This window comes from Temnothorax curvispinosus, unplaced genomic scaffold (genome assembly GCF_003070985.1).
Source record: "Temnothorax curvispinosus isolate PA1 unplaced genomic scaffold, ASM307098v1 QBEX01011959.1, whole genome shotgun sequence".
NCBI classification, from domain to species: domain Eukaryota; kingdom Metazoa; phylum Arthropoda; class Insecta; order Hymenoptera; family Formicidae; genus Temnothorax; species Temnothorax curvispinosus.
In genome coordinates, this window is record NW_020221739.1 from 1,425,276 (window position 1) to 1,444,004 (window position 18,729).

Sequence of the window (18,729 nt, forward strand, 5' to 3'; positions counted from 1 at the left end):
ACGGAAAAATTTATGCACGGTCGTTTTATCGACGATGTGAAACGACCGTGCATAAGCAGTTAGCAGTTGCCCGCTGCCGTTGCCGCGTTCGCGAGAGAAACATACGGACGTTAATGAAGTTTCGCGGTGATCCCTTTCCCGCTGCCCCTCGTTACGAAAAACGAGACTGTGATTCACACACGGAGATCAGCATAACAAACCTGTATGTGTGTGCCCGGCCGTGACCACGTGTGAGCTTCTAAGAAATATCGATCCTCGGCGAATTTGCCCTCGGCGCGGTGAACAACAAAGAGCACGATGGTATCTGTACTTCGAAACGTAAGCGAGGGAGAGAAGCAACACGCGCTTCACATATACATACACACTGATTCTAGACACTTCACAAGGCGAGAGATATCGCTCCACGCGAAACGTCGAACGTACAAAAGATTTGTGTAAATGGAATCGTATGTCGAGAGTGTCTGAAAACACCCGCATCCACTATCCTTATATTCGGATACTCCGATACTCGTTAGGCTACAGATTTTTTTTCAGGTCGTTCTTATACCATTCTTGCGCATGCGTTTTTCGGGCTATTATTCTACACACACGTCTACACACTAATTGTAAGTACGTTGCGAGCTAAAGATTGGGATAAAAAAATAGCCCGAACTCGGAGACAGCTTATATTTGTAAACAATCAAAGTTAGCTGTGTAAAGAGATGAGAGAATATATGTGAATATATGTGTGAGATATATGTGTGAATATATGTGTGAGAGAATATATGTGTGAGATATGACAGGCATTAAAATAAAATTCAAGTGCATCTTCATTTTTCGTACGACCGTCATTGTAACTTTTAATCAAGAACGATTAGTTCGATTGAGCAACGAAGTACCATTCAATCGGACGGAATGTTGACCGTGTTCTCAATACCTAATTTTTGCAACTAAACAGATGGCCCGGATTACTTCTCATAAGCTTCAGCATCGCACATGAATCACGCGATTAGACAATGAGCCTCCGCCGCGTCGCGCCGCGCCCGCGGGCGCGGGCGCGGATATATTGAACGTGATAATCTCTCTCTCTCTTTCCGACATCCTGTACAACAAACTTTAAATCGAGCTTATTCTATTGACACAGAGAGAATTTTTCGTTAGATTTTACCGTTAAATTCACTACAAACTTAGGACAACTTGGCAACCAAGGAATTTTTGAAATATACAAAAGACATTTTACAAACAACGTGATAAAAATTACCAAGCAGATTGGTAATTTTTAAAAAGTTATTGAAATTTCATAGATATATTTTAGTAAAATTAATCAAACATATTTTATATTTTAATGTAATAGATATATTAATATATTTTATTATGGTAGATAAATTAGAATAGCTCGTATAAAATTCTTCGTAGTAACATGTTGTTCCACAACCACCATAATTTCAGGGTAAATTCTAAGAAAATATTCTCTCCGTGCGGAAGCTTATATTTCGACATCTAATTATTTTAATACAGGTTAACAAGACTATAATAAGAGGTTGAAGAAAAAGCAATTTGATACGCAGATGACATTCATAGCGTCCAGTGAAATTGAATGCTTAAAGAACAAAAGTGCTTAGTTAAGGTGAATCTAAGGAATTTACTTATCTCGATACTAGAATAGAACTCCTGATTGTGGTTACAAATGTAACTCGCTAATTTTTATTCAGCGCACGCTGCGCGTAAATAAATTATCTTATTGTCGTGCTTCAATATTACGCGTTGTTAGGCTGTATTCAAAACTTTTGGCGAAGTATGAATAGGACCGCCTGGGTTCGTCCGCCTGGGCGTTTGCTTGCCCTTGTCTCCCTTTCCCTTTCTCTCACAAATCATTACTCTATTCATTATGTAATCCGTTCGGTTTTGTCAACACACTGTGGTTTGGCGTCGAACAAAATCGATATGCGAGAAGTACAATAGGAAGAAAAAAATGTTTGCCGAAGCAGATAAAAATCAAGCATTTTCGACGAAGTACGCAACAAAAAATGCGAAGTATTGGTATGTTAAGAAGTCGCTTGACACACCTTTTAAATGTCAAAATAAAAATATGATAAGATAACCCCTTGTTTGTATGTAACAAATAGAAACAAGTGATCTACATTATAAATGTATAATGCAAAATTATTTACATATATATATATATATATATATATATATATATATGAATATATAAACGATTCTAAGTTTATAATATTCAACACAGATGACTTGCTTCAATTTATCGCTCACATACATTCATCTCGACATAACAGAATAAAATCAATGCTATTTAAACGCTAAGAAAAAACTGAGGAAGCAGCTTTATTTCATATTTTTTTTATTGTAAATTGCACGTGTGTAAAAATTATATGTGATTAAAATACCTCGATACCATATACAATTACAAAAGCAATTAAAAAAGTAATAATGTTGTTTCCCTAGTTTTTCCTTAGCATTTAAATAGTTAGCTATTTTTATTCTCTTACATTGAGTCGAGTTTTTTTTTTCAGAAGCGGCGTTTTTGCCAACATCAATGTCACGCGGCAGCCTGCACAGTTGACACGTGCGTATCTATCTCCGTCCTTTTCATTTGGCTTATTGTTAGATATGATGCTATTCAATTTATGCGAATTAAAGGAAAGATCTAAAATAGGAAAAATTTTACATGGTCCGCGCGTTAAGGCCTTCACACATAAAATCGCGTAAGAACGTAAAACGTAAGCGTAAGAAAATCGACCAATCCCAATCAAGTATTGCGCTGTCCGTAACTCCAGTAGGGGAAAATACTTGATTGGGATTGATCGATTTTCTTACGCTTACGTTTTACGTACTTACGGCATTTTATGTGTGAAGGCCTTTAGCAGTCCCAAATGTTTACGTAAGTGCTCCGGTCTCCGGTGCCAAGCCTCGGTTTATCGCGCGGCTCTCCGCGATATTATCGTAACGTTACGGAAGCACGTGCAAGCGTTAGAATAAATAAACAATGTAGCTCGTAGCACGCGTACTCGCGTCCCCTCCCCGCCCCGTCGGTGCTCGTTCACAGAGCTAAATACGAATATTGTAGCCCACCCACGCGATAACGTCGCGATATTTGTGCGTCTTAAACCGCGCCAGAAGCGGATGTCGCTAAGTAACGTTAAATAACGGCCGGAGCCCCGCGAACGCTCTCGCGGAAGATTTCGGTGTTTATTTCCCGTTTCTCTTCCCGCAATGGCCCCAATTAAAAGAATCTCGCGCGATAAGATAAATCGAGTATACGCGTTTTCGATATTGAAATAGGAGCGGTTCGCGCCGTTTATCGTTTCGCGCGAGTCGTGCGAAGCGGGTCGAAAAACCGCCTATCGCGGCGAGAATTTTACCGGCGCGTCGCGCCGCACCACACTGCGCCGAGCCATGCCGCGCTGCGCCACGCCGAGCAGGGAGGTGGGCGGGTGCGGAGATCCGTTCTCGGCGCGGGACGTTCGCTCGCCAGATTGTCGAATTAGGTATCCGACGAAACGGTATTGATCGCGACATCGTGCCAGCGTGTCGACGCGATCGAGGAGCACGCCGAGCGACGCACGTGGGGGAACATTTCTCGCGAGAATTTCCGCATATCGCCGACTGGCGGTCGTACAATCGGCGACTATCTTTAGCGCTCGCGCGCGCTCCAGGACGCGAAGAGCTTTTCTCTCTCTCTCTCTTTCTCGCGTTTGTACAATACGCAGCGGCTGATTCTCCGCGCGCCGCTTCGGAGAAGCGTCTTTGGACTCGCGTGATCCGACGAGAAAGAGAAGGCGCAGTACGACCAGTACGAGGAGCTCGAGCGCGAGAGAGAGCAAAGCGGCGGGGGAAAAAGACGGGGGGGGGGAAGACGGGTGGCTCGTGCGATATTTCCTTACCTGTGATGCGTGGCTGCGTCCAGCATGGTAATCCGGTCCCGCGTGGATGAACGGGGTGGCCGGGAAGAGGGACTCACTTCAACATCCCCGGTCAGATTCCCGTGAGAAGGGCCCAGGAACTTCCGGACCGGCCGGTCTCTTCCCGTCTCCGGGGGGGCGGGGAGCCTCGCAGAGCCTCGAAGCCGCGAAGCCAGCCAAACTTCTGCGGTGGTGGCGATAAGACGAAGACGGAAAAACGGTAATCACATCATTACATAGCCCATAGGAAGGATTTGACGTTTGACGTTGACGACACACTCGCGCGGGCGCACGCACAAACAGACGAGGTGAATGGACGCTCCGGTCTAGCGCGAAAAGATAAGGGGAGAGGGTCGAAGGGCCCAAAGGTCAAGGGAAAAGAGAGCGCGAATGCACCTTTTCCGTTTTCTAGCTTCCGCGCCTGCGCACCGCGGGCACCTCTCGATGGCTTCGGGAAAACGCGAAGTGCCAGGCGAAACTGATTTGACTGATCGCGGTGGATGGACGAACGATATAACGAACAATACGCCGATAATCACTGCCTTGTTTCCTCCCTGGCGTTAGGTTCAACTTAGAATTTTCCGTAGCTGTAGCGCGCGCGCGCGCACTTTCTTTCTTCCTTCCTCGTCACGATTTCGCTCGATTCGCACTCGATCTATGGATCACTCGCGCGCGATACGACCATACGTAAGAAAAGGCCGCAACATACTGAGAAAACACATGATTCCGACCGTCCGACGGGCGACGGGGCCTACTGCCATTAATACCAATGCTCGCTGCTAGGGGGCACCACTTGCGACGGTGCCGCGGATCGGTGTCGCGAAAACGATCCGTCCATCCGTCGTGATCGCGATCTGATCGCGATCAATTGCTATCGGTTGCGATTCTCGCTCTCTTTCTCTTTCTCTCTCTCTCTCTCTCTCTCTCTCTCTCTCTTTCTCTTTCTTTCTCCACGGAAACGTGCATGACGATCATAAACATATCGATGGCACGCGTGAAGACTGAAGATCATGAATGGCTCGTGATCGCGTCCATCGCGTCAATTAGTCAATTTATAGTTTTGACAAAGACAGGAATTCCAAACTGTTACGATGCCGTACGCGCTAAAACTTGTTCTACTCACTTCTACGAACTATTTCGAGCGTCCGCGCGAGAAACAGGAAAAACTATTTGGTTATTTATAAATCAACCGAAGACTGAAATATCTCTAGTATTAATGTAATCGCAGATGTCGACCCAGCGCTCGAATAATTTTTAAACCTCGTCTTTTTGTTTCAACGCTTATTTAATTTTGAAAATATATACAACGCACGAGCAGATCCAGTAAGAATATTATAACTATTTGGTTTAATTTTGCTATTATACTCGTAATTATTAATAATTGTTAATTAATATTTATTCTTCATAATTAATAATAAATAGAATGAGCTATATTAGTAGCGTTACAATTAACAATGTTAAAACCGGATAGAGCGCAAAGTGACTAAGTAGTCATTACGAGCATTCTAAATAGGTTGGTCAAAGATTTTTCTGGTCCTGAAATGATAATATGAGATGATCACTCTAATTAACGTTAATGTGATTTTACGCGTAATTCCGGAAAATTTTATAGTTGGTATAATACAAAGAGGAAATTAACTGCGGCGCAACCACTAATCATTATTCTTGGGAATACATTCATCCTTGCGCATCGCGCATAAAATGCACCGAGTATACAGTTAGAATTAATCCACGGAGCTTTGTTTCACGATTCCTTCTATAACATTTATTACAAGCAAATTTTCGTACGACGGCCTGTACGTACGACCTTATAAGTACGGCCTGAGACGAAGATACACTTTTGATTGTGTTAACAGTGTTCTTATCCCAGTCTCATACTAGCTGGATTTACCTTTCTAAAGTATATGATGGAGATTAATTTTACGCGTGTTAATCAAGATTCGCACATAATCAAGAGTTACATGATGAATCTCATTCGCGTCCGTGAGGAGTGAATTCGTATATGTAAACAGAGATCTCGCGATATTAAATGTAATAAATGGCGTTCAAGGCTTCTGTTTCTGTTTTTTTAACGTGAATTAACGCGCTCGATTATTTATCATGCACGTCGTAATTTGGAGGATTCAGAAAACAAATTCGAGGATTAGTACGACCGATTTATCTGCATTACGGTCGGATATGTATACACTGCTAAATATTAAAAGATGGAATTTAAGCCAGTACCTTAAATTAAATAACATTTTGTCATTTTTATCAAATTTATCGTTTTAACACAGAACAGTATTATATATTTAACTCCATTGGTTTAGTTAAATTATAACAATATTTTTTAGTTAAATTAACGACATGTTGAGTAGGAGCAGTGGCGACCTATAAGAATGGTTAAAGATGGCTCAAATTGAATATAATTAGACATTACAAATTTAACAGTGTATTTGCAAATTAAACCTAGACCTTGTATTAAGACAAGCTCAAATGTTTTATCTTATAAAAACGTATATAAAAGCGTACATAAATGATTTGTTTTCAAATTAAATATTCTAAGTTCTCTAAGACGGACGAGGAAAAGCCTCATTCATGTCATAACTCAACCATAATGCCGTTATCTACATTTGCATGCATATATTTCAGCTACAAATGCATTGCAGTTCTTAATAATCATTTACAAAAAAATTATTTAACACATTTAACATCGTCGATTTCTTTATCACTTTATGCATTATATTTTAATCTCTTAAGATAATTTTTTGGCACAACTTGCAAAATTGAAATGTTTGCGCAGGATTGTGTAGATACAATCAAGACGCATTACGGCCCGCCACAGCCCAGTAAACAATTAATCTACTCGCAATATGACAATAGATTGGCAGCGGATTTCGCTCAGATATCACGACAGATCCGATATTATCTGTGTCTGTATTAAACTCGTGTTTTGCCGATATAATATGAGCAGATTGTCGGACGAAACCGAGTAAAATCTGTCATTTCTATTTAAACTATTTAAAAATTTAAATGGAATTACATCTACAACTATATCTTTTAAATGGTAGATTTTGTTCACTTTCTGCGATCAATCTGCTATTACATTCTGTTTAGCAGAATTTGTTATATATTTCTGCTGGCATTCTATCGGCAACATTTGCAGCAGATTATATTTTTAAAATCTGTTCTCGACAAATTTGGTTATGTGGGTGCATATTTCTGCAATACGCGAACGAGAATAATCTGCGAATGTACGCCGCCGAGGAGTGCGCTCGTTTACACTCTAATTGTTTGCAAATCCGTAGTCAGTTGAATGTAATCTTATTTACGAGTAGACACTTTGCTTCCCGGGCACGTACGTAGTACGTACCGTAAGAGCGATTGACGATCACGAGCACGGCTTTAATGACATGACGTCGTTATGTGTAGAAGAAGGCTGTCGATGTTACACGTACGTGCCACGTGTCCGTTCACCGAAATTAGAAGCGATTTGGGAAACGATATCAAACTGGAACGATTAGAACGTGAAATACTTATTTATAATTAGGAAAATTACATCTCACTTTTACGAGCATTTAAAATTTATATTTTTGTTTAGCATCTTCAACGCACACTCGCACATTCCTCGCGAACGAGTAATGCTGCGTTAAACACAGAGTCGGGCCGACTAAAGACCGACTAAATAAAGTTTATGCAAATTGTCGTCTTCGGCCGCGATGCTCTGCGGCGAGACGCATACGTCGCGATTGCACGTGCTCGTAAAACAGCGCTGGTAAATAATGAGGTGCGATAATGAGAAGCGTCACGTTTCAAAGAAAGTAGTCTCCTCGGCACGATAGCTTCGCGTAGTCGTCGCATCATCGCGATTGCACTTGCCTCGCGATTAAAAGGAATGGAGATCGGTCCTGCCTTTCTTGTCGATTATCGTCGGGCTTGAAAAATCTCGGGGTACTTAATAAAAAAAAATGACGATTGCACCGATGAAAGTGGCGGAAATATCGATCGATTATATCGGGACGCTGAACGCCTATATGCCATTAATACGAAAATCAATCTTCTGGGCCTATTTGTAGTCCGTTCTTATTTCAAGACCGTCTTGAGTAATGTTTTAAGATGCTCTGTGATTGATTTATAACATCTTAAGATTGTGCTTATAAGACGGTCTTAAATATTATATAGATTTGACTTACATTAGTGTTCATCTACAATAGGTGTTTTAAGCCTTAAGCCCTAAGAAATTGACCAATCACAGTCAATTATTCTTCTCAAATTCAACTGTGATTGAACAATTTCTCTACGTCGCGTGAGACGTACTTCGAAAAAGGCGGGATATCTTTCCCATCTTCGCCGATTAATTTCGCGTTCTCATTTGTACCTCTCTGCGATTCATTATCTCCGTATAAATTTTCCGACGTTCGTGCCTCTTTCTCTCCTTCCGTTGTTATCTTTCGCGCTAAGTATTTCGTGGAAGTACTTGGACAGCTGAGACAGATTCGCGGCGAACGACGAGTCGAGCGATGTCGACGATGGTTCGCGATGGCATTGATTTTTGCGCGTGAAAGAGATTTTGCGAAAAAACACTATTGAGAAAAGAATAATATCAATTCGTTACAGTACACAATACACGTGTACACACACGCCACAGTTAGCAACAGTGACGTAGATGGCAACGTGCAGAAACGATGAGCGGGGGGTACTAACAGCTGTTATCTTATCTTTTTTTCTGTGAATGTCAACATTCGGGGTTTGTCATGTATAGTATACTATGATGGTACGCTTGCATCAGATATTTCTGCATTTTCCTTGCGAGCGACGTTCTGTTGAAAGTTCTGAACTCGTGACATCCCGTAGAAGATTTGATGGTATGATAAAAAAAAAAAAAAAACTTTAGATACTACGAAAACAAATTAAGTAGCAGAAAAATTATTGCATATACACCTTCGATAATTTGTATTTGAATTTTTAATGCCAAAATGAATCTAGTTCGTTAACTGGAATAATTTATCTTGGTAACGACCATTTCGAGGAGATAATCGAATCACGATACGCAAGTCTAAAAGGCAATTTTGCGAGTCTGATTGGAGTCGTCACGTTCAAGGCGAGGAGATCCGAACGTGGAACGCGACTTGCTCGAAGAAGCCGAGTTCGCTCGCCGGCCAAGCAAACCGTGCCGATAAAAATCAGGCTAAATTACAATGATGTCGGTCGTCGCGATCGAACGTGTCGAATTGTAGCGACGAGTTTATTTTGAGGTCCCGGCCTAAGCGCGCATATCTTATATTTAAAGTAACCGCATGTGCGTATACAATAGCTCCGTTTTCGCCGCAGCGCAGGTGTGAGTGAGCGAGCGAGCGCGCGTCACGGGGAGATAGAAATCGCGTCTCGTCGCGTTGTTTGTCCTGGCGTTCCGCGGAAAGAAATTTCCAAATTGCGTTGCGGACACGACGACCGATCATTTTTCCCCGAAGTTCGTTCTAGTCATTCGTACAAACCGCGAAAAATGTCAATCAATCACAAATCATAATGCTTCTCTTGACTCGCTAACGAGTGAATCTCGGAAAGTTCTCCGCGGAAGCCAGCGCGCAACGCGTCGTGTAAGTCGCAGAGAATTGTCGTCAGTTTTGTATGACATTTCCTCGGGTCTTTTTTCCACCGCCGTATTGTTTCCACAACGGATGAAGATAATTCCGTGTCTATAAATAGACGTGGTTGGCAGAAGGAGAGCCTAAGCCTAATAAAAGCACCGCTCTTTTCGTCGTATGTACTCGAGCGTGAAGTTAAAATAACGTTCAGTTATTCGAAATTTTGTTGACGAATGCATGCAGAAGGTTTTACAATAATGCAATAACGACGTTCAGCAGCGTTGTTCTCAGAGAGGCAAATATACCATTTGAAAATTACGGCGCCGCTTGCAACCTGTACAAACAAACGGCCATTACGTACCGTTATACGATAATCGTGCTTGACGTCAAATATTAAATGATTTCGCTGCGTGAATCCGGGTTGTTTAAATTGTTCGGCTTGATTGAATGATCGCCACCGGTCTAAGTTGGCCGACAACCACTTCAACGTAAATAAGATAGTACCCCATTCTGTATGTTAGAGTCGCCTCGTTATACAGGGTGTCCGCTTGCTCGTAACAAGTCTTGTGTTTTCGTTGTCAGTTTGTATATGTGTCTGCCTGTGTACATTATTATCGTTTATATTTTACTCTGCTTTATAATCGTTTTGTCTTTATCAATTTCGATGATATTACGGTCGTTCAAACGTATGTTAGTTAAATTATATTTGTTAGATAGACAATTTTGTTAGATATTTGTTAGATATGTTGAAATCATTGTGAGTTTATTGAACATATGCGTCTACGCAGTTTCTCTCACGTATCGATTTTCATCGTTTCGGTCAAGTTCGAGCTCGCCGCGACCGTCTACGAAGACGCTCGCGGTAATTCGTGCAATAAATTTCGGAGTCAGTTTTGTATTTGCACGGTTCGTTCGCGTGTAGGCAAAGGCGGGACATACTGTCGCCGGTTTTGTCGTCACGCGACGTTCCCGAGACGTATGTGCAAACTGAAATCAATATTTTTCGGTTCGGCATTCCGTGATTGAATTCTCAAATTTGTATAATGCATTACCATGAAGCGGGTCAGTAACAAGTGCATGGCCCCTGAAAAATGATACCATGATATACGTGTGTGCGAATACGATGCAACAGAAAGGCTTTATTGGAAACGAAATAGTCGTTGCACTGTTTAATTAAACGCAGAAAAATTTTACTGAGGCAAATAATCTGAAATTATACGAACGATTTGCCTTGGTCTTTTTCTTTTTCATCTTTCTTTTTACCTAGGACGGCAGCAGTCGCGCTAAAAAAAAAGAAAGATGAAAAAGAAAAAGACCAAGGCGAATTGTTCGTATAATTTCAGGTTATTTGCCTCAACGTCATTTGACGTCACTCTGCTACCTGGGGTCTTTCACATAATGTTGTTTTATTCGATATATGTCTGTCGCGTCAACTTTTGCTCGCTTTTTTAAGAAACGTTTACTGCATAGCGGACTAATTGTGCAGGCGAACGATAAAAGGAGTAGTGGAAGTATATGTTATATATGTGCATAATATCGCGCCGACTTGCGTTAGTCGGGTTTAATTAATTTCCTCAATAATAATAACGTAATGGATCTCTCTGCGTTATCGCCGCCGCTCTATCACGCATCGTTTGCGTGTGCCGGGTTACGCGTCTGAAGCCATTGCACTTACGTATGACGTCTGCACAAACTATAAGAGTCGCATATTGTAATGTGTACACAGTGACGGCGGATTTCGAAGACGAATAAGGTACATATTTTTCTCGTTTTCTGTATATTTATCGTACAAAGCTTATACAAATTATTATTTAAAGATGAAGAAAAAGAAAGAATAAAAAAATAGAATATAAAAGTTAAGATAATTTGAGGATGAATTGAAGATCTATGGTATAAAGATGAGTTTTGCAATAATAAAATACCATAATACTTTTATCTTTCTTTATTTTTTACAAATATGCGTTTTGTTTTAATATTTTTTTTATGTCTTAATTTTCTAAACGTTTTAAAGCAAAGTACGAAGAAATACATTGTATACATATATATGTATATAAGAACCAATCTTTCCTTGAAAGAGTAAATATTTATTAAACAATATCATTCATTAATAGATCATGGTTTCGAAAAGCATTTAGAAATAGTAATAATACTTTTGTCTTCTTAGTCATTAACGATTGGTTGGGTCTTTTTGTGCAATACAAGAATTAATCTTCTTTCATATAACGTTTGGCAGTTATATAAAGGTGCTCAAAGACAAATATGATATTTAAAGTAGCATTGACTAGACATTTATTTAAGAAGCACGAACCTTTTACGATTGTCTATGCTAACGTAAGGAATATATTGTCGTTATGCGCTGAAAAAGAAAGGAATTATATATCATTGGAAAGATATATCACTGTCTCTGTTTTAGTTATAAATAATACATTGATATCTAAGTGTAAAGTTTGTACGTATACAGTGCGCTTTGGTACATCGTGTAAGTGAGAAATCTCGTTAAAAAATGTGCTACTTGGCACAAAATTACAATTGGCAGATTATGGATAAAAAATCGGCATACTTATATCGTTCGCAAAATTCTTGATTGTCAAGTTAGCCTTGTAAATATTTTGATACATAGTATAAGTATATGTAATATAAATTAATTTGTATAAATTTTGCTACTGTGTTTATAATATCATGTATGTCGATCTCTTAAACCTTTGAATCCAAGCGATCAGCCGGATAGTAGATCAATGGTGTCATTGTGTCCCATCCATCGATTTCTTCGTTCGACTGTGCCGCTCTTTTCTGGGCGTTCAACGTCACCATGCTACGCTTGGGGCTGTTGGGTGCTGATTTGCAGGCGATCTGGAGTATTCCAGGAGTGCCGAAGCGGAAACTTTTGGCTTCAGGTCGCAGAAGGCACGACTCGTTTCCGAAGATTAAGTTGGTTCGAAGCAGCGGCATGTTCTTAACGTCCGATGGCAATTCGTGTTCTACCAGTTCCGGCTGAGTCTCCTGATCGCATAGCTTCTCAACGCACGGACATGAGTTGCTGGAAGATCGCCAGCTCTCCATGCAGGACGATCGTAACACGCATGAGACTTTCGTTTTGCACGGGCTGTTGTCGACTATCGATTCCAGTTGGCTTACCCTTGAACCCTTTTTGTCAAGCTGATCCGAGCTGGCGAATCGCAAGCGTTTCGGGGATTCGCTGGAACACCTCATGAAAGTCGATCTGACAAGGGACTTGTTCTTCAGAGAACTTCGAGGAACCAGAGGATCTGCTATGCTGATTTTCTTGCTACCGCCGCTTCGCTTACTCGCTCTTTCCTTGTTACGTTTGCTGCGTAATATTGGATCCTCTCCGATTAAAAAATAGGTTAGACGTTCGCCGCCCTTGATGCCCTTCATGGGAACTTTGCCACGTTCGACAAAAAAAAATCCTCGTAGCTCATCAAGCAGCTGCTTTGTCTCACTACTGCAGTGAATTTTTAGCGCTACGAAAAAGTGAGAAAATTGCTATACCGTTTAAACGGGATGTGTAGTCATAGTATTGCAACGTTATTTGTGATTTATACATTTACATACATTCGCTCGATGCTTTGTTTAATATACTTCATTACACATTAAACATGAATTTTCTATGATACTCACGTAATCCTGTAGATTCCATACGAGATGCGGTATTAACTGTATCGCCGAATAAACAATATCGTGGCATTTTTAAACCAACAACGCCAGCGCACACCGGACCTATAAAAAAAATTATCATTATTTAAGTTTTTTTTATTATAGAAATTTTTTTGCTTTAAAGCTTACCGGAATGTATTCCTATGCGTAGTTGCAGTTTGTCAAGCGGTCTGTGACGGATGGTAAATTGTTTAATGGCGTCTAAGAGGCACAATGACATGCTCGCTATTTCACCAGCATGCTGATTACCGTTTCTTATTGGCAAGCCGCTTACCTAAGAGATAAAATTCGGCTGTGACAGGTAAGAATGTAAAATGTAAAAGGACGGAATTGTCCGATAGTTTTTTATGATAATTCGCAATTTACCTATCTACCACAAAATAGCATTTTAAATAAATTCGCGAACAATTTTGATTCCGTAATACTCACCACCATGTAAGCGTCTCCTATAGTCTCGACTTTGTACACTTCAAAATTTTCTATCGTCGAATCGAAGCATGTATAGAGATCGTTTAGAAAATCGACCACCTGGAACGAGCGGGGTGTAGTTATATGCGAATAGTATATAGTTATTGTTAGCAAGAAAAATAAATCAAGTTTAGAGCAGTAATTAATAACACGTACGTTTATTACTAAATAAAAATTCTTACTTGCAACGGCGTGCTTTCTGCGGACATAGATGTGAAACCAACTATGTCGCTAAAATATATGGTGACACAAGCAAAACTTTCCGCCTCAACTTTCTTTCCCTTTTTTAATTGCTCGGCCACGGAACGCGGTAACATTTCGTATAATAATGCGTCTGAAAAAATGGGAAAAGTGGATTTTTTTTCGGTATATTCACTATATTTATCAAAAATACAAACATAATTATGTTTGTAAGTCATCTACTCTTATCTAAAACCACAATAATAACGATAGAATTTAAATTTTGTGTTTTTTTAGTTAACCAACCTGTTTTCTTTTTTTCTTCAGTCAATTGGTCTGTCCGTTCGTCAACGAGTGCTTCCAAATTCGTCGCATATTTTTCCATCATCGCCATCATGTTGTCAAAAATATTCGCTTTCCTGTAATAAAAATATAAACCATGTGTCTGTTATTATATGAACGATCAAGGTAAAAATAAAATCTAATTAAAATTCTCGACAATATTTTCGTGATGCAGATTAATAATATATGCTTGTATGTGATTAACAAAATATTATTTTATATACAATATATAATAACGCAAAGAAGACTCACATGCCCTTTCGTAGCGGTCTCAATTTGTTTCTTATTATCTTAAAATTATCTGGACGTAACTCAGGATTTTCTGCCCAGCATTCCAGCAAACAGTCACGAACGAAATCAAACGTATTCTCCAGTTGATCCAATGGAGGTCTATCGTTATTTCGTGAAAAAAGAATATTTCTTTAATATTTCCATTGATATTTCTTTAAATTCTTTAATTAAAATTGTATTTTCCACAGTTAAATAGTTTACCTAAACGGTGATATTTCAGAATCTCTTGCGATTACTTTTTTTAATATTTCGGCTGCTGATAGTTCCGTAATACCGAATGGCCCATGTCGTCCTTGAAGTTCATATAATACGATGGCGAACGAATACACGTCACCCCTTTGAAAATCACGAACAGTTGGCGTCCCGAGACGCGTAGAGCGTAATAATTCAGGCGCTTTGTATAACAATCCTATCGTAAATTAATTAAATGCATAAACTTATATATGTATATTTGCGATCATGGCAAATATTGATGAATTTGCTTCAGTTTATATGTATAGTTGTTAATTTACAAACTAAAAAATTATGAGAAAAGAATTTAGCAATTACTGTTAAAATTATAAGAATTCGGAAGAACGATTATGATCGAGTCAAGTATAAAAATCGTTATTTCTTTCACGTACCGTGATATTTTTTTATAACGTCGGAGGGATCGTATTCGGCATCCTGGTTAAATTCGTGGAGGCCGAAATCTGCTAGTTTTACAACCCATCGCGAATCAACAAGGCAATTTGACGTACTGAGCGATCCATGGTACTTTATGACTGACTCGTGAAGATAGATCATACCCTAAAAAGACAGCACAAAATTTGATAAGTTTCTTGGGGACGCAATCTTAAAGTAGAACTTCTGTAATCGACAAGTATCATCATCTCGTTTGTCAACGGTTCGCCTACGTCCCGTACGTTATCTGACAATACAGCAATTATTATCAGACGTATCTTTATCGTGTGATGTGATACAATCCTCCGCCTTTTACCCTGCGCCATTGAGCCCTTCAGCAATAACATGACAACCCGGATGCTGTCACTCTCTCCCCTAATTCCGCGTTCGAAATATTTTCTAATTGTGAAGTATTCTCTGTAGTCGAATTATCATTTTCCTGCCCTCGTTGTCTACGTCCCATAAACGTATAAGCTTTATTTAGCTACTTACATTTTTATAAAATTTATTTAATTTATTATTTATTAATTTATTATAATCTTACTGCTTGCGTAAGATTTTTTCAAAGCCAAATATATATGATATTAAAGTAAAATCAAAAGAGAATACTTCTCTGGATTAATTACTATAGAATTATGAAAGTTTTTAACAACGTGCTGTTATTCAGAGTGTTGCAAATGTAGGAAGTACCTATAATATAGACAGGTTTCGAAATTATTTTTTTTATGTTACGGACATTTTATTCAACAGTCTGATGCATTCAACAGTCTTACACAGAGGAAATCTAATACTATTTTAGAAAATAAAAATATTTTTAAAAGTGAAAATGTTTGGAGTAAAATTATAGATACTTATATTGACTTTTAACGACTAGTCGACTTACTTTTAAAAGTGAGTTTTTAACGAAGTTTAAGAATATTGTAAAATTAAAGTAAAAATAAAACTGAACGAAACTTACTCTAATGATGTCACCGACGAGAGACGCCATAAACATATTATCGAGTTTTATATCTTCGTTCTCCAATATGTCCTGAAAAAAACATTTCTCTGATCGTGAGCATATTGCGAAAATTCGAAATTACCGAAATTAACATAATGCGATAATATTTGGAAATTTAATCGGTATAGATAGAATACTAATTGCATTAATTTTAAAAATTACCTTAAGACTTCCGCGTGCGCAATATTCGACGATGACGCATATGTTAGGCGGATCGGTGCATGCACCAATAAACGAATTTAAGTTATCGTGTCTTAAATCGCGCATCTAAAAATATATTACCTTAATAACAAACGAGATCTTACTGTAATTGTTTAATAACAGTTATTACTGTTAATTATAAATTATATAATATTGTTAATCATAAATTAAATTAAAATTATTGACTATGCAAACGTTACCATTTTTAGTTCTTTTTTCATTTCTCGCGTAATCTCAATCGATTTCTTCCTAACTTTCTTAACAGCAAAAATTTGCCCTTTATATACTCCGATTTGTGTGTAAATCGTGGAATATCTGACCGAGTCTGGATTAGAACTTAGCGACACTTGACTAGTTCGCACTATGGGTTGCATCGTTGATGACTTTATAAGAAAACAAAACATACATGTACGTTATATTTCAGTGTTTTATGTATTTGTGGTTAAAAATATTATTTGTGATAAAACATTTATTCTACATTAATATGACTTTATAGTACAAAACTCTACATCAAAATACTCATTATAACTGTGCTAAATTTTTGATAAAATTTGCAAATGAAATAAATCTCGCGCAACTGCAAGCGCTCTTGGTTGTTTAATCCAACTGGAAAATGATGGAAAAATATATAAAATGATAAAAATATGAAATAAATATAAAAAAAAAAGAAAGATTTTCTCGAGAGTAGCGGTAACGATATGGTAAACAAGCATCTTACCTTGGAATTGGCAGACGTTTCGTCGGATCTCATTGTTTCATCCTTCTGCTCCTTGATCTCGATATCTTTGTAATTGACTTTCCATAGCAAACTATCTAACTCTTGTTCATATTTCCAGTTTCTATGAAGGATCAGAACAACCGCTGCAATAATGAGCAACAATGTGCCGGCGATACCTCCTATAATTTCGCCAGTATGAACTGTGAACAGGTATCAATTATATGAAGAATTTCTATACAACTTATTGTTTCAAGTATGTATTGTATAAATGTATTGTATTGTATAAAATTATTTTTTAGAAACATTATATATAATAATATTATTAGTATATTACTTTAAGAACACAAATATATTTTTAGACAAAAAAATAAGATATGTGAAATAAGATATATATCTATATATTAATAAAAAATAATTATATTATTCTTCAGGAAAAAAAGGTGTTTATGTATAATATTTATAAGATACTAATATGTGAATAACTAAATAAACATTTGTATAATAACAGCTGAATAAATTTATATTACGTACAATTACATTTTTCACCATCATACCCGCAATAAGGTTCTGCGACCGGTGGTCCATTTCCGATCCATGTTATTTTCTTAATTAATTGAAGCTTCTAAATATTATTATCGAATTAAATAAGGGGCTCATTTAAAGTATAGTTAATTTGAAGTACATTTATTAATGAAACAATAGTTTGCTTACTGGTAAATTTGTTTTTTGTTCTTTTCCAACGAAATTCCCAATGGGATAAAGCCCGTAGCCTTTCGTAGGTCGATGGTCCAATGCAATCAATGTGTAATTGCCCTCGGCATCTCCATTCTCATCCATGTATACCATGTATCTGCGGAATTGGTCACCCACATAATATGTAAATTTCATTATGCTTATTTAAGCTGGATTCGATCAATTAAATAGAATAGCAGTGCATTACAGAACAATACTGACATCTATTTGTAATGTGTATTTGTTATTGAGGAGTAGTGTTAATCTTAATTTTATTAACTGTAAGAATAAAGGCCAACAATCGAGCATGGACGTGGATGTCAAATTAAAGTTCGTTTATTAAACATAAGTATGTGTAGAACGGGACGTTTCGACCGCACAGGGTCTTCTTCAGCCGATACAAATTAAAAAAATTGTCAGAGTTAGATGATAGAACAAGAATAAAAAAGAATATACGATACAACAAGAATAACAAGAGAAAGAAGATCAAAAGGAGAGGAAGAGCGCGCGCGAGCAAGAGAGAAAGAGAGAAGAGAGCTTAAGCTGAAGAGAGCTTAAGCTCGCAAGCTGCAAACAGAGGCACCAGAGCAACGGCGCCGGCGGGGACGGCGAGCTGCCAGCAGCATGGCAAAAGCAGCATCAGCAGCAACGCGGCGCAAAGCGAAAGCTGGAAGCAGCATCTGTCAGGTCTTCTTTTGTTTCTAGGCATCGACCTGATATTGAAACGGAATCGTTTGAATGCGAATAATTTGCCTGCAGGGCGATTCTCTAACTCCTTAACGTCCTTAACGACAGTTTCGGTATCGTTGCGCAAGTATTATATACGGTAAAAATGCTGCGCAACGATACCGAAACTGTCGTTAAGGACGTTAAGGAGTTAGAGAATCGCCCTGCTGGGGCCATGCACCCCTCCGCCGCCGCTGCCGTCGTGCCGTCCCTCTCCTTTGCCGCTCTCGCGCTCGGCGTGACCCGGCGCGACCCGGCGTACCACCCACC

General features: G+C 38.8%; 2 protein-coding genes and 1 long non-coding RNA gene across 3 annotated transcripts in view; 1 reads left to right on the plus strand and 2 right to left on the minus strand.

Annotated features, from left to right (window-relative positions):
* Window positions 1-4,026, minus strand: part of LOC112462007 (receptor-type guanylate cyclase Gyc76C-like) — a 63,461-nt gene extending 59,435 nt beyond the window's left edge. Inside the window, exon 1 of the mRNA XM_025027497.1 lies at window positions 3,882-4,026. The gene's annotated coding sequence lies outside the window, so the exon portion shown is untranslated. The remainder of the gene's footprint in view (window positions 1-3,881) is intronic.
* Window positions 1-13,351, plus strand: LOC112462009. The gene is made up of 3 exons (XR_003041614.1): window positions 1-318; window positions 2,511-2,563; window positions 13,290-13,351. It is a non-coding gene; the product is annotated as an uncharacterized LOC112462009 (long non-coding RNA).
* The window catches only part of LOC112462008 (guanylate cyclase 32E), a 27,859-nt gene continuing 20,617 nt past the window's right edge, over window positions 11,488-18,729 (minus strand). Inside the window, exons 9-23 of the mRNA XM_025027499.1 lie at window positions 17,713-17,851; window positions 17,533-17,623; window positions 17,002-17,201; window positions 16,484-16,666; window positions 16,245-16,349; window positions 16,041-16,112; window positions 15,043-15,208; window positions 14,621-14,828; window positions 14,381-14,518; window positions 14,093-14,205; window positions 13,789-13,940; window positions 13,568-13,666; window positions 13,268-13,412; window positions 13,103-13,201; window positions 11,488-12,945 (exon numbers count right to left, since the gene is read on the minus strand). Of these exons, the coding sequence (XP_024883267.1) occupies window positions 12,158-12,945; window positions 13,103-13,201; window positions 13,268-13,412; window positions 13,568-13,666; window positions 13,789-13,940; window positions 14,093-14,205; window positions 14,381-14,518; window positions 14,621-14,828; window positions 15,043-15,208; window positions 16,041-16,112; window positions 16,245-16,349; window positions 16,484-16,666; window positions 17,002-17,201; window positions 17,533-17,623; window positions 17,713-17,851 (2,698 nt within the window). The 3' untranslated portion in view covers window positions 11,488-12,157. The remainder of the gene's footprint in view (window positions 12,946-13,102; window positions 13,202-13,267; window positions 13,413-13,567; window positions 13,667-13,788; window positions 13,941-14,092; window positions 14,206-14,380; window positions 14,519-14,620; window positions 14,829-15,042; window positions 15,209-16,040; window positions 16,113-16,244; window positions 16,350-16,483; window positions 16,667-17,001; window positions 17,202-17,532; window positions 17,624-17,712; window positions 17,852-18,729) is intronic.